This window comes from Rhipicephalus microplus, chromosome X, assembly GCF_043290135.1.
Source record: "Rhipicephalus microplus isolate Deutch F79 chromosome X, USDA_Rmic, whole genome shotgun sequence".
Lineage (NCBI taxonomy): Eukaryota > Metazoa > Arthropoda > Arachnida > Ixodida > Ixodidae > Rhipicephalus > Rhipicephalus microplus.
The window spans coordinates 430,594,704-430,611,296 of NC_134710.1; the positions used below are offsets into that span (position 1 = coordinate 430,594,704).

General features: G+C 44.4%; 1 protein-coding gene across 2 annotated transcripts in view; it reads right to left on the reverse strand.

Moving 5' to 3' along the window:
• hyx (cell division cycle 73 hyrax) overlaps positions 1-16,593 on the reverse strand; it is a 162,939-nt gene that overhangs the window by 72,627 nt on the left and 73,719 nt on the right. For both annotated transcript variants that reach the window (XM_037413200.2, XM_075880437.1), the window contains exons 8-10: positions 10,009-10,110; positions 5,927-6,002; positions 1,152-1,322 (exon numbers count right to left, since the gene is read on the reverse strand). In XM_037413200.2, the coding sequence (XP_037269097.1) occupies positions 1,152-1,322; positions 5,927-6,002; positions 10,009-10,110 (349 nt within the window). The remainder of the gene's footprint in view (positions 1-1,151; positions 1,323-5,926; positions 6,003-10,008; positions 10,111-16,593) is intronic.

Genomic DNA, 16,593 nt, shown 5'->3' on the forward strand with positions numbered 1-16,593 from the left:
CTGCTGCTTTCTTCATAGTCACCACAACGTGACAGCACAATAGGTCTGTGGCCTTTCTGTCCTCTCCCTCAAGACAATTGTTTACACATAAGTGAATATAAAGATAACAGATAGTTCACGCTGGATAATAAGAACAATAAAAAAAGTAATTGCAGCTTTATAGGCACTATGTAGACCTGCTTCTATACACAATGTTCCACAATAAATGTCTCTGATTTGTTGCTACTGTATAGCAGTGATTCAGTATTGCAAAACAATCTTTTATGGGCAAGCTAAAACTGCACACTGGCATTTACGCCATCATGCGAGGGCTTTTTATTGAATCTCGTGCAATTAGATCCGCTAGCTGGTCGGCAAGCTCAGCAGCAACTCCCATCAATTGCACAACTGACAAGCAAGAACCGCTATCAGCGAAGTGTCTACAGAGCTGCGCGGTGAAGCAGCTAAATCAAAGCCTAATAAGTTCTAGGGAAATAAAACTTTTGAGATAGCAACAAATATTTCATTAAAATAAAACTGGGCACGTTTCAGAAGTTTTCAAGCCCTTGTCTTAGTCCCCACACGTTTGCTACTACATAGTGAAAGTCTATAACAACAAAAAGTATCTTGAGATACAATCGGCAAGTATCGTATAGAATACAAGTTTTGCGGAAGTACCTTGTATCTGTATCTCCAATACTTATTTTTTGAATATCTTGTATTGTATAACGATACAATTTTAAAGTATCTTTGCCCAGACCTAGCACAGCTCTAAGAAAGCCCAGTACACCAGTTCATGAGTATGCTCCCAGAGAAGAGGGGATCAAACATCGCAGTGGAAGGTTTAGTCTAGCAAAGCACCACTTGACCTGTTTTCCTATGACTGGTTCTCCTTCAAATACTAGCCTCTCTCATCCAGAAAATACAAAAGATCTTCCTATGAAACTACCCGCTCCCCAATACCCCCATGCATAACACTTCGGGGTGCCTACGATGAGACATTACCAAACCATTTACCTGCTGGGACTTCCAACATAGCTTTAGTTAAAATGGCCGTGAATAAGGACGTCACTGAACAAATGCCACAAGGCCTTCTACCCTGCACTACAAATTTATGAGTATTGTGCAAGCTTGTATGCACAACCAAAAAAGGCCAAGCCAACTTTTCTCACCTCTCTTTAGTAATGGCCGGGCCACAGGTGGAGCCACAGGGGCGGTGGCATGGGCGGCTGGTGTTGGAGTGGCCGAGGGTACAGGCCGCTTAGGGTGGCTGCCCTCGGTCACCGACTTCAAGTTCATGCCGTGGTATGTACCCATTGTGTCAATTTTGAAGCCCTCCGTCTCTGCAGTGAACAAGAAATGTACAAAGACAAGCGTATTGCAGATTGACGAAGTGGAGGTATAAAACACACACGAGTAAATACGTTGCTAGTCAAGCCACAATTTCTTTCTTATAGGCTATTCGGCAAGCCATGATCTTTTGATGAAGCAGTGCAAAGAAGGATACCAAAACACATACACACGGCTGCGTTCTTTACATGTGTCTGTTTTTGTATACTTCGATGCGCTGCTTTATCACAAGAACAATTTCTTTGCTTCTGGCACTCTTTAACAACAAATCCAGTAAGCTTCTGGTATAATGCCCTGCTTCATCAGAAGAACAATTTCTTTGCTTCTGGCACTCTTCTACGAGAAATCTTGTAAGCTTCTGGTATAAGTAACTCCTCATTTTGGTGATCTGTACACATCTGTGGGTACAATTTGCTTTCGCCAACTATAGATAGTGAGGGCAAAGAAAAAGCAACACACACTCATGGAGGTACTAACACTATTTTTAGGAGGTGTGTTTATAGTGCTATACAGGGAGAACTACGAGCAAGTGTAGGGTTCGGCAAATACTGGCAAGATACTTTATTTCGATATTGAAGTCAATTTTCTCATAGCACACCTACCAGCGTCGACACTAGCTTGACGTCACGGTGATGATGTCTGGTACCAAAACTTCCAAAATGGCTGCTTGTACGTCACCAAAACATTCAAAATGACCACTAGTGCATCACTAATGAAGTCCTAGTACGGAGTGGCCGTGGAATGTCACGATATCATGTGTGACTGCGTGATGAGAAGCTCGTACCGTGTTGTATGAGCTTCTCATGTGCCTGTGCCTGTGCGACTGCGTGATGAGAATGCCTGTGTACACGCACAGGCGTGTAAACAGGCATTGATAGAAAAATGCATACATGGTGCCGTGCTTAGAGAGACATCTCCCATAGAAGACTCGAATTGTTCCCGGCAACATGTCTTTAATAAAAGATTTCAACTGTACCATAACAAAGTTCGTTGTTGCAAAATTTTGTTGCTTTAAAATTTCATGCAGAGACCACAACAGCTGGGAAAAATCTGGTGTTTATGACTCATCCTCTGGTCTGGGAACTGCATGCACTGTTTGCAACATTAAGGGGGGACGCGGCAATGAGAACGATCAATTTGGTCAAAATTTTCGAATTTTGGATTAATTTTTTTTCGTGATTCTCAGACATTCTTCTACCTCGTGGTGAAATATTATAACGAAATATACAATAACAATCGAGAAAACAGCACTTTATATGTGTGTTATCATCGAAAACCGCGAGAAAATCGGGCTTTGGAAGGTGCCACCGCATCGAAAATTCCACGGCTTTCACACGACGGAGCGCCGCCATCTTGGTGTCATTGTGAAGAGGAGAGATCGGAGCTGAAGATAGTTGCAGCGCCATATTCCTTCAACGAAAAATAAAACCAGCAAAAGCGAGCAAAAAGAAGAGCAAAAGTGGCATCACCACTGGCTGCAATAGTCACGTGGGGGCACATGGCGCGCTCCTATTGGTTGTATAAGTTTTGAATGGCTTTCGCGTGCATTTGCGCGAGAGTGAGCTACGTGTTTTGTTCATTCCCGTCTTGATCGTCGCAACCAAGCACGTGAGTTCTGCGATGAGCCCCAAAAGAGCAAAGTACCGAACGGCCCACGCGTACAGGAAACGGCGAAAGCCGTGGAATAAAAGGAGAAAGCTGGACACAGAAGTGAATGCCGCTGACCTCGCCGAGCAGGAAACGCCGGAGCACGTGGGAGATCGGGAAAGCCGTGGAATAAAAGGAGAAAGCTGGACACAGAAGTGAATGCCGCTGACCTCGCCGAGCAGGAAACGCCGGAGCACATGGGAGATCGGGAAAGCTCACCCATGTGTGACCGTGACAGTGCATCCATATGAGCTGGTTACGAACTGACCGCGGGCAGGGCTGACGGCGCGTCCGGTGTTCGCGACGCGTCCGCGTGTGGTATTGATGTGTCCCCGTGCTGAGTTGACGAGTTCGCGTGCGGCCTTGACGCGTCCACAAGCAGTGGAGACCGCGCTTCTGCAAGCAACGGCAACGTGACATTGGCAACCACAGATGTTCGCGCATCAAGTATTAAACAGCGGACTTCGGCTCCAACTCTCACTGCTGAAGAGATTGCGCGACGAGAAGAAATGCGAGCAGACGCTTTGAATGCATTATCTGATACTCCGGCCACGAAGAGGAAATTTCAACTAATGAACGATGGCAAAAGTGCGATAATGTTGCTCTCGAGGCATCATTTTTTATTGTAAACAAAGTGATGATGGACAAACTGCTGTCCGAATTTCGCTGTCACCAGTGTGGGAGGGCCCCAGTTCGTTTTGAAACTGGACTATGCCTCGGGCTCGCAACAAAAATGGCAGTGATATACGACCACTGTGGGATAACAAGTAATAAGTGGTCATCCCCAAGATGTGCTGGTCCTCAGCAGATCAATCCATTTGAAATAAACGTTCGTGCGGTGAGAGCTGTGCAGTCTGTTGTCAAAAATCAAACTGCACTGAACGATATTTTTTCCCACATGAAAATTTCGCATAGGGGACTGCATCGTAAGTTCTAGAGGAGGCTGCACTGCAAGCGTAGCCACCCTGCCACTGCATCTGCAGCCACAGCAATAGAGGCAGCAAGTGCAGAGAAGGTGCGTCAGATATATGGGGACCTTGGATCTTCCCCAAGGAACATTGACATCATCTACGATGGCACTTGGATGACAAGGGGCCACACAAGCCACATCGGTGTTGGCTGTGTCATCGAGTTATACTCTGGCCTTGTCTTGGACCACTGTGTGCTCTCCAACTACTGCCAAGGCTGTGCTCTCGGACCAAAGCCTCAAGACAGTGGATACTTGGAGTGGTATGAAAAACATGAACCACAGTGTCAAAAAAACACGGCGGCAAATGCAGGGCAGATGGAAACAATTGCGGCAAAGACCATGTTTCAGCGATCACTCCAAAAACATCTGCCCCACTATACAAATATCCTTTGCGATGGCGATAGCCGCATGTATAGTGCCCTCAGTGAGGATAAGGTGTATGGCTTTATAGCCATACAAAAGAAAGAATGTGTGAACGATGTAAAAAAAGAATGGGCACGGCTTTGCACAACCTGGTTGAGAAAAACAAGAGCAAGGACTGAGAGCTCGGCATGAGCGGAAGAGGCCGCCTCTCACAAGGCTTAATTAAAAAGCTCACCAACTATTATGAATGGGCCATCAAAAGTAACCCAAACGATGTGCCAGCCATGGAAAAGGCCATCATGGCTACTTTTTACCATGTTACATCCACTGATATGAGCCACGCCATGAGCACTGCCCTACTGGAGTGAACTCGTGGTGTAAGTTTAATGCTGCGGCAGCCTCAGGGGAACTAGCACCTGCACACAAGCTGCAGCTTCCTGCACATGTTCGGGCAGCACTCCTGTCTATATATAAGCGCCTTTCAGCAAGGAAACTTCTAGAAAGATGCCAGCAGGGCAGAACTCAAAATGCCATTGAATCTCTCAACAATGTGATTTGGTCGCTCCAATCCAAAACACAGTTTGCCTCTCTCCTAAATGTTGAGAGTTCTGTGGCAGGTGCAGTTTACCGTTTTAATGCTGGCTGTGGAAAAGCACTACAAGAGATCACACCACAACTTGGGTGCACTCCAGGATCGTGCTCCCTGCGGCGCGCTGCTGAAAAGTACGCACGGCGCATGAAAAAGGCGACCAAAGTGCACGAAACTGCTCCAAAGAAGCAAAAAACTGGATTAAAATCAAAACAAAATGCCTCTGCAGAGGCAAAGGAATACATCCCAGGCGGGTTTTAGGTGTTCAAAGTTAATGTTTAACTGCTTTCATGGAATAAAACTTTGAGCTCCGTTTTCTCAGCTTCCATTTTTTGTGCAGTTGCTGTCGGTCATCCAAGTGCTACTTCATAGCTAATGAAGACAAAATGATTCTGTTTTTTTGCACTTAGACCCTGAAACATTTGTGAGCGCTATAACGTTATTCATTTTTATCCGGCCGTCATAAAAATTTGTATAATTCTATTTTCGCAAAAGTTGTCGTTAAGAAAATATCTATAGGACATTTCAAAAATTTTTTTCTGTGCTCGTGTGGACATTAAAAAAATTAAGGAATAACTTTACGGCACCCAGTGGGCCCTTCTGAATATGCTCAATAAAAAATTTTGACTATATTTTGTCTAATTCATTGATTAATTTTGGGATGACAATGAGACTATATCAAGTGCCGTAACTAAAAAACTACAAGAGATAGCTCAAAACTGATTTCAGTTATGATATCAGCATAACAAATCATATCGGGTGTGCCAAATTTCATCATTTTAGCTTCATAAATAACAAAGATAGTTTTGATTGCCACGTCCCCCTTTAACTCTCACTCAGACTCCACTGTTGCTATTTATGATCACGTGTACTGCGGTTTTGTCCACAGCAATTGCGGCAAGCAGCATGTTGCGTCGACTCAGTGAGGATTGGCGGCATGTGCACTTTAGGAGCTTCATCATAGCTTATACAAACAAGACACAATACAAAGTAAGAAGGCTAGGTCCAAACATTTGTGCATCGCCTACCTTCTTTGCCCCTGAAACGTTCCTGATCGTATCGGTTGTAAACAGCTGGTTGCGGCATAGCACGCACTGGTGTGGCCTGCATGGAGAAAACACCCGCATACACAAAAATAGTCACCACTCATTTTCACTGGCTTTACAACAAAGAAAGTGAATGTAGGTAGACACTAGCTGCTGGGTGACAAACTCTATTAATGCACTCACAGGGGTGGAAGTGTGTTTCAGTCTTTTGGAGCAGCTTTGGGAGCAGGAATATTATGGTTTCAGAGCAGATGTGGAGCAGTAAAAGGGGAATTTTGAAGCAGCTCTGAAGCACCAAAAAGTGTATTTCGGAGCATCAAAATTTAGTTTGGGAGCAGATTTCTCGGGTCACAGATCACTGTTAATTAGAATTTTTGCTTTCTCATAAAACCAAAAAAATTCAGTGGTTTTTTACTAAATATTCAGTGCTTATTCGGGCAGACGAGTTTTGGGCCACATTCTCAGCTGAGGCAAAAACTACACAGCCCTACATAGTCAGGCACATATCCTGAAAAAACATCTATTATGGAGGCCACAGGTGTGTCCTCTTGTGTGCCAGCTTCCATCAAAACAGACTGCAACATTTCCATGGTTGCCAAAATTAGGGTCCTTGGAGAGGCTCTTCACTTTTGCGGCACATTTAGCCATATGATAGGCACAAGCTCTCGTTGCTGCGGGCTGGAGCTTCGTTTTTAGGTACTGCAAGTAGGTCTTCGTACGATGACCTGGGAGTGAAACCCCCATAGAGGCAAAGATGTCGTTCAGTGCAGTCTGCCCGTTTCCTGTGCTCACACGCCGTGTAAACGTTGATCTCGAACAGGTTGCAGTTATTGTTAGCACCAACTAGTTGCGAACTCCATTTTGAGCCACATTCCCCACAGTTACAGCACTGAAGCTTTGACTCGCGTCCGTCGCGTTTAATAGCCAGCTGTCCACAGCGCCCTAGGCAAGAAGAACATTCGTGAAGTAACCTGTTTACCATGTCAAGGTCAACAATTGTATGCGTTGTGGCTGACGAACTTCCGGTACCGCACTCACTCGCGAGAACACTCATTTTGTGCCGAGATCGAGGATAGCTCCGCTGCTTTCTGTTGTGCATGACGCTCGATGATATTCCAGTCAGCCGAGGTAAAAAATGTATCGTCTATCCTTGCACAGTCCGCTCAATCTCACATACCTGCAGTAGGGGAGGCAGCGATTGCAATCACCGCCATGCTTTCTGTGGCTGCAAGGTCTTCTGCAGCAACAACCTTGTCCACCGTCGTAATTACGAGCGACGACGTTGTTTCCTGGCTTATCACCGTGATCAGTCGATTCCGACACCACCGTGGACGCCATCCCGATCACAGTCTTTATGTGTGTTGCACTGCCGCTTCATTGCGGCATCCTCTCCACCGAGGTGTGATCAGAGATATCTGTTGACAACTGTGATGATTTATGGCACCGTGGACGCGTGTTGCCACTGCTAGAAGCTGTAGCGATCGGTGGCTGCCTTTGTGTTAGGCTACTTCACCGTGGCATCTGCCCATCAACTGTCCTACTCGGCTGTGCCGATGTAGCTGCTGCTGACTCCTCGGGCTGTGTGGCACGTTTTTTGCGCCACTTACCGAATTGATGCAGCGTGCAAAACTTACGAGCACAGTTCGGCATCTCGATTCCGATTGCAAAACTTTCAGAAATGGCGATGAACAAGCAAGTAGAGGCCGCACACGCATGGTAGCCAGTTTTGTCAGTCCACGTTCTCCAATCAAAAAGCACCAATCGCACACATGATTGCCATTGGCCAATGATATGGTGTGATTCTTTTGCTTGTTTTTGCCTGGTAGCGCACATTGGCAGCAGCATTGGAGGTTTGCTTTCGGCAGGAACTCAAGCCGAAAAGATACTCTTTCGAATGAGGCTAAGATGGCCGCGTTTTGACGAGTGGTTAACGCGAGATGAGCAAGGCAAAACATGGCCGTTTTTGGCGCTTTCGTAAGTGAAACCAAGTGCTGCTACGTATAAATACAATTTATTTGGGTTAAATGCGCATCATTTCAACTGATTTTTCACTGGCAGGCGTGCGATGATATGAAGAGAACGAAAATCACAAAATTGAAAAATCAAATTTTGGGGGCGTTTTTTCCTCACCAAGACCCATGTCCCCTCTTAAATAAGCATCATACGCTCCCATCAATTCGACATTTTTACAGGCTAAAAGCTTGTTACACTAGCTTATATGCTCTAAGTATTAAAAATGTTAAAATGAACATAATTTGAAGGTTATTGCTTGCATTCTACAGGAAGTCACGTCCTGTTACTATTCAAAGTTGTTTCATGTTCCTTCGAACAAAAAAAAAGGCATTTGCACAGGCCTTGTTTAAATTTTTAAAAATTCTATGCAGGTTAGTTAGGCTGTACAAATATGCCAATTTTCTTATAATGCATGATATATACTATTCGAATTCAATTCAAAATTATTCGATCAAAATCACTGTTCACTTTAAATTAGCTTCAAACCTAAAATCCGCTTTGCTTCACAGCGTTGTAGAACCAAAGCGCATGCTTGCTACCGTGTCATAAAATAGTACTACATAAGCTTACTGGTATTTATATTCTTGGCCTTTCTGAAACAAGCGCTGTTTATTCATTATGAGACTGACAGCTCAGGGAATTTGTAGGTAAAATAGTTATTTTTCACTTTGAAAGAATGCCTTTCTTTCAATTTTCAGACAGCACCACCATTTAAGCACACCCGTTTCCCAAAGTAAACATGGCGTCCATGACCTAGTGGGTCAGTGTGCACCCACAACATGGCAATCAAATTTAGACTAAAACATTGAAATAATTATTCGATTTCAAACGCGTAAATGCGGGCGAGCCAAACAGAAATCAGCCGCAAGCTACCGCACTACTTGCACGACAACACGGATGAGTGAAGGCCTCTGTAGCCTTCGCTATAATGCCAAGATAAATTGTCGCAGAGTCTGGTTCCTCTTGTTGCCAAGGCACTTGCAGCAAGATGTACTGTATTTACTCGAGTAATGAATTCACTTTCATAATGAACCCACCCCCATCTTGGTCTTTGAAGAAAGAAAACATACTTTAATATATCTGTTCATTTTATTTTGGTATGGTAGCCAGTGCCATTGACGATCGAAACAATGTTAAATCAAGCCATTATGTCACAAAATAATGATGCAATAAAAGTCAGAACATAGGCAACGATGCTAAACAGTTGCGAGCAGCACGAGCGCGGACGACATCAATCAAAATTTGAAAGTTGCGCCTTTTGCGATAGAGCGCCATCTGCCGAATGTAGGAGAAACCTTTTTTGCTTATAGCGGCACGAAAACACAGCAAGAACCAAAGCGCATGGCCTCTAAGATGGGGGGCGCGCGGCATAAAAACACGCTACGCGCCAATCATCTCACAGGCGATGCAAAGCACAACCGCCCCCACAGTGCCGATGACAAGTTGTGCATGCATAGTGTCGGTGCACCGCCATCTGACGCCGAGTTTTCGTTGTTGGATTTCTTTTTTAGTTGGACACCTGCTGCGCAGGGCGCGTTGAACCACTATGCTAGCTATACGGCTGCATGCGCTTGAGCATGGGAACCGAGCGGCTGGACGACATTTCAGCATCGATCCGTGCGCGTTTGCTACGAAAGAAAACAAGAACTTTGGGCTGCGAAAAAGATGCATTTCACCGACCAAAACAATCATGCGAAATTTTTGCTGTTATTTTTATAGCTCCAGTGACTTTTTTCTCCCGCGTAATGAACCCTCCCCCAAATCGGCATCAACTTTTCTGAAAAAAAAGGTGGGTTCATTACGCAAGCTATGAAAGTAGTGGCACGTTGCCTTTAACGGACTTAGATTGCTGTGGTGAGTGAACGCACATTCAGCTCGGGTATGCATTCTCTGGCACTGACTAAATGTAGGCTCTGGATTATTTTCATGCAAGCCAAAGCGGCTGTAAGAATATGCCAGATGTATCATAGAGAACACTGCTTCGGAAAATAACCGAAGATTTGCACTTCTGTGCAGCAGCCCACACACTCGTCTATCAGTGAGATGCTTACTTTGGGTGGTTGATTGGCTTCAGGTTGAGCCTGCTTGGTGGTGATGCCGTCCTCCCGCATTTTGATTGACTGGAGGATTGGGAAAATGGACTTGGCGAAATTCTGCAGAGAAGAAAGGCCACTTTTATAGGAGCTTAAATGCCACTGAACAGTCCACTGGTCGTACAAGGTAGTAGCGCCATAGATTTAAGTTCGACGCAGGAATAAGGGTACATTCTATGTTCTGTGATGGCCTGTGTAGGTGATCCCAAACAGCAGCTGTCCGATCTCGAGCTACTAAATGCCACTCCAAACGAAGCCAAAAAATGAGTGCTGCCAAAATGTTCACCTTTTAACGACCCACTTGCATTATTCTGGCACAGATAACCATACAGCGCATGGTACCCATGCAATACCTAGAAGACAATACTGGATGCTACTATAGCCTTGCATGCATTCTTGGGTGGGCTACAGAGTGAGAACATGCATAAATTAGCATATGCTGGCAACACCATAGGCGAACTCTTTGAAGACACTACTGCTGCTTGAAAGCCCTCACTGCATGATGCAAGGTCTATAAGGGATTAAAACATGCTTCTTTCAATTGTGTAGGTAAAAAAGGAATGATTTAGGATGCAGGCATGCACAAATGGCAGTTCACAGTGTGCTTATCTCTCTCCCATAAAGGGTAATGAGTAGGCTTGCACAAATATTCGAATGCTTCAAATATTCGAACATATATCATAGTATTTGAATTCTCTTCGATCTGAGTTTAAATTACCAAAAATCACAAAGTATTCTATATAAATGAATAGGTGTACAATAGAGAGACCGACAGCTGCCCAGCACATTAAATGATATGACTCCACTGATAAATAGATCGTTCGTCATATTGACTCAAACCACCTCTTGATTTTTTTCATGAGACATAATTTATATTTTTATTTTTTCACTGAAAGTCGTGAAAGATGACCTGTGGCGTCTCTGACAGCAAAAACATGAACGACCCGATGTACCCTGGCCATATAATCGTTGATTGCTGTGCGTGGTCGATGATTTAGTAATGGAATATTTTTGTTTCCTTGTATTAAAAAGGGACTTCTTCGCAACTTTACTCACTCTTAATGGATTTTGAAAAAAAATGGCACACTTGTTAGAAATGTTTTTTTATCGCTACACTTGAAATTTCATGAACATATTTTGCAACTATTCGATGTATAATATATTTCTCTTTGTGGTCTAGTTCCAAGTCTAGCTCGCTTAAAAAACATAATAGAAAACTCGTTCAAAGCGCTATGCATTCTAAGATGCCCAATTGAGAGCATGACAATCAGATTTTTCATTTGCAACACAATTTTTTTTACTTCTCATTTTTCTTGAGTTTATTGTGCAACAGGCAATGAGACTGTGCGCGACATGTCATATAGCTAATTATCAAAAGGCCATAATGAAAAAACAATGTTGTTATGCCCTGTACTGTACTTAAAGGAATATAGAGCTTAAGACAGAACTGAAATTGACGCAGCGATTGCCGAGAAATCAGCGGAACAAGTGAAACAAGAGCCAAGAAAAGTTGTTTCGAGAAAATGACTTTTGAAGCTGTGCCAACGATATTCCATTACCAAAAGTCACAGTGGTCATAATCTTCAATGTACTGCCTTCAGTTTGAGGTGAAAAGAATATGAGCTTCGGCATGTTTTATGATGTCGAACTTCTTGCACATTTGTTGTGCCTTTGTTCCCTTTCTTTTTTTTTTTAAGATCCTTCTCTGACTACAAAGAACATGTTGTATGGATCTTAAACCAAGTGTTTTGTATGAAGTGGTGTAACAGACATGACTGAAAGTAAGATATGATCTGTAAAGACATGACTGAAAGTAAGATATGATCTGATTAGGCCATATGCCATTACAATTTGCAAGCTTTCTTGTAATGATGCTATCAATAGCTTAATTAGCACTCTTGATTGCATTTAATCATTGAATCATCTTTTTTGATACTAACAACAAAGAGTGGCCCTCATCACAACAGTCTATCCCTTCTTTTTCTTAGATTCCTTCTCTGACTACAAAGAACATGTTGCATAGATCTTAAACCAAGTTTTTTTGTATGAAGTGGTGTAACAGACATGACTGAAAGTAAGATATTATGGTCTGATTAGGCCATATACCATTACAAATTGCATTCTTGTATTGATGCTATCAAAAGCATATTTAGCACTCTTGATTGCATTTATTCATTGAATCATCTTTTTTGATACTAACAAAGAGTGGCCCTCATCACAACGGTCTATCCCTTCCTCCCAAATAACAGGGTGAGTAACAAGGTAACTAGCTTAGGCTGCTTTGGAGCAGCTTTTGGAGCAGCTTTTAGAACAGACAAAACTGCCTTTCAGAGCAGATATTGCTAGAGTCAATTTTAAGACACCTATTGTGTTCACAAAAAAATCCATAAACAGGGGGTTGTGTTGAGCCGACGTTACGACAAGCGGTCTTGTCTTGCTAGGCTTGAGAAAATAAGTACGCTTGTCAAAACGCAGGCCCGACCCCCCCCCTCCCCAACCACTGTTTACGGATTTTTTCGTTGCAAGCTTTGATCCACCCTTTCCTGCCGCTTTTTGAATACAGTGTTTATGATGCACGAATGATAAAATTGAAATGTGCTGCATGCTATTCAAGCATAATAGAGTAAAAAAAAAATTATATCACCGACAGATAACCTGACCATATTTAATAGACAAAGCCAATGATAAAATTTAAAACCATAGCATTTCATTATAACGTGATTGAAGATCAGCTGACTGCCGATTTTTTGGAAGCCAGATTTTTCAGACATGCTTGCAAATTCAGGTGATTTCATGACAGCATCACAAGCGCTATCAACGTTTATAAATAAGAACATCTGAAATTTTTGACACTCAAACTTTTTCGCGTTCGATTTTTTGGGGGATTTCAGTTGACATTCCAGGTATAAAAGAGCATTACTTAAAGTCCCTACCTTTGCTTCGTCTGTGACCTCATAGACTTAAACGAGCGCTTTCAAAAGTCGGACGTCACAGTAATGTTTGAAAGTCGGCTTTGCCACAATGCACAAGTGCTGTGGGGTGAAGCTGATAAAAACTTCTAAGGGTATCTGCATCGAGTGAGGCAATGTCTAACGGATAAGCACCGGAAACGATCAGAGGCGTGACGGCAGCAATGTGGCGAACATGCCAGTAAGACTTAATTGCTTGATGGTAAGCATCTTCAGCTAACTGCTTGTTACTCCATGTGGCCCAGTTGTTGTTGGTGTACTGCACACTTTCAATCACTCGCGCGCCGCCGTCCACGATGCCTATCTGTGTGAATCGGTCAAGTTAACCACACAGACAGCTAAGTGCGCCTTCACGAATGAAAGCTGCTCGCCATTGCCATGCCGGTGTGCTATCAAGAACGGAATAGGTATCAAGAACACTTTTTTATGACAAACACGTGCATACAAAAGCACCTCGGTAGGAACAGCGTTAGCTGTGTAGCTGATTTTTCACACAACTAGGAACAATCGGTCTCGTGTGGCAGCAAGTGCTGGGTGTTGCCAGAGATTTTCGTAGAATGGTGCATCTTCCAAGAGCACACATGCATCGCGTACGTCCAGAAGAGTATTGTTGCTTTGTTCCAGATTCTGTATGTTCTGCGTCATCGTTTCCACACTCTATGCGATAACTCCGCAACTTATTCCGCGCTTCGCTGATATCGGCGGCACTCATCACGCAACACATACTACAGTCGAATCTCATTAATTCGAACACGCTTGATTCGAACTTCCGGGTAATTCGAACTCACGATGAGGTCCCGTCAAAGCTATGTGTATTCCAATGGGCGAAAACGCCCGGTAATTCGAACGCGCAAGCGCTAGCGAAGGTTAATTCGAACATACCGCGCTCCGAAAATGCTCTCAGCACCCCATCCAATCCCCCGGCAGCACCTGCGACACCTCAACGCTGCACGCGAAGAAAAGAAAAAGGAAAGAAAAGGCTCCGGTGGAATGTTTGCTCTCTCTCAAATGCTGATCTGCGACACGCTTGTGTCACGCTTCTCACTTTTCCGTCCCTGCCACGTAAAAACTCTTCTCCTTCCAATACCGCGTGCGAAGAGAGAGAGGAAAAAAAAAAGCTGTTTCGGGGTTGAATGTATGTGTGGTTAAGGAAAGGAAAAAGGCATTATCTTCTGCAGCCCTTGAGAGGGGGGGGGGGGAGTTCTCTCATGCGCCGGTGCCCCCTGCCACATAACCATTCTCCTTGGTTTCTCTCAAACGCTGGAGTCTTGGTTTTCTCTCAAACGCTGATCTGCTTCTCTCCGCATGGCGATAGTTATAGCGCGAGAACAGAACGACGACACAGAGACAAGAAGGACACGAAGGACCTTCTTGACTCTGTGTCGTCGTTCTGTTCTCGCGCTGTAACTATCGTCATGTCATACCAACTAGTCCAAGCTGCCACACCTCTCCGGGTGGAGACGCTCCTCCTTTCTCGTCACGTGCTGCCCATGCTGCGCCTTTCGGCTCCACTACGCAGTCATCGTTGTCATCGTCTTTGAAGACTGTCGGCGCTGGACATTTCCGCGCACAACTTCTCTGGCCAGGAGAAGGCTGAAGCAGAAGTGAAATGCTTTGCAAGATGCGTGCGAAACTGATTGACTCGCTGCAAGGGAAACCGTGTGCAGACGCACATCACCGATTAATTCAATCACAGATGTCCTGTGATTTGTGAATAAATTTAAGTATTCCGAAACTTCACTCTCGTGAGTTGGCTCAATGTGCATGCGCCACAGCATGGAGAGCCCTCTGTTTATTTAGCTTTCATTAATTCCAACTTCTTTTAATTCGAACAAATTTATGGGCCCCTTCGAGTTCGAATTATTGAGATTCGACTGTATTTGCAAATGGACGCTGGTAGATCCTGAATGTTTTTACAACAGCCTGAGCAAGACCCAAAATGCCTAATAAAAGTACTCTAGGAGGCATTACAGCTATTTCAGACGGGGCTGTGGCGATTTGATTACTTTAGCGGAATAAAAAGTCATGAAGCTTTTTTCAGACAATTTGCCGGTCTCTAAATGTCCGAAAAATCGGGCATTCACTGCGTCCTAACCATCATGGTTCCAACAGTGACATTTGGCCCAGTTTGACTTGGCTTGGCTCGGGTTGTGTCTTGCACCTGCACACGATGTCATTTCCAACGAGAGAACCTCAAGTAGTCTTGTTTCTGAAAGTCGGAGCACGCCCTTTGGCACAGGTTGAGCGCAGACTCGCAAAATTTTGATGAAATGTAGCAGCATGTCCAAGCCAGGGCGATTCAGTGCAGTTTGGCGCCGCGGTAGCATCGCTGCATGCTGCTATAGCTAAGACATAGGAATAGGAATTTGAGAAGCTTATTCAAAATGCAAAGTTGGCAGATATATACTAATCTCTTGCTTCACTCAAGATCAATTGTAAACCTCGCCTGTGATATAATTTATCATTCACCTGGTCACATAGAGTGTAATCTGCAAGGCTTTCATTATTTCGGAATATTCACGAAAGCTCTTGACGATACGAAGCGCAGCTCAAGTGCTCTTAGCATTGCATCATCAGTGCTTTATTTCACCGTGATATGCTGGGTCGCAGAGTCCGGGAAGTCGGCAAGCGATATGCTAGGTGACGGCCTTGAATGACGATGCGCAATGCTTAGGCTCAGCGACGACAAATCTGCGTGCAACGTGTTCAATCACGCTGGGTCTCAGAGTCCGGGAAGTCTGCAAGCGATATGCTAGGTGACGGCATTCAATGACGATGCGCAATGCTTAAGCTCAGCGACGATAAATCTGTGCGCAACGTGTTCAATCTTGCATTTTGGGGCTGAACGCGCAGCCGCTGCGTGACGAGTTCAGCTGGTCGGTCCGTGACCGATGTACAATATGCCTAACCGTAGTTAAAACACCATTGGGTGACTTGATTAGTTGCCGATGCACAATATGCCTAACCGTAGTTAAGGCACCATTGGGTGACTTGATTAGTTGCTTGCGACGAAGCACACTGCGGCTAGCCCGCTAGTGCGATGTCATTGCTTGTGTTGTATCGATATCTGTCATAGACTGGCTGTCCACAGCGCACGCGTGAAGTTCTATGCTCTGTTTTCTTCCTCCCCCCCCCCCCCCCCCCGATCTTTTATTAACACACTACTGCAGATAATAAACATCATTCCTTTGCCTGTTCTCAAACCGTGGGAGCATGTGTTCCTTTCGTGCCATGTCCAGTAGGCCGTGGCGACGTAACAGTGGCGACGAGTCGCATCGACACCCACAAAGTCAAAGCAGAGCCTAACACTCGGACCTTGCTGACAGCCTTGCCGACAACGTCCATGGCTTTCCAGATGCTTCAGAGTTTTGACGACAGCAAAGTGAAACTCGTATATGATCAAAGTAGAAGCTTACTTCAAAGCAAGCGGCATTACAGAATCGAACAAGAAGAGAGCACTTTTTGTGGCTGTGCTGAGCACGCAGACCATTCAAGTTCTTGCCGGAAGAGTAGCTCCCTGAAAGCCAAATACCTTGACTTACAATGAAGTTACGAAAACCTTGAATGAGTACTA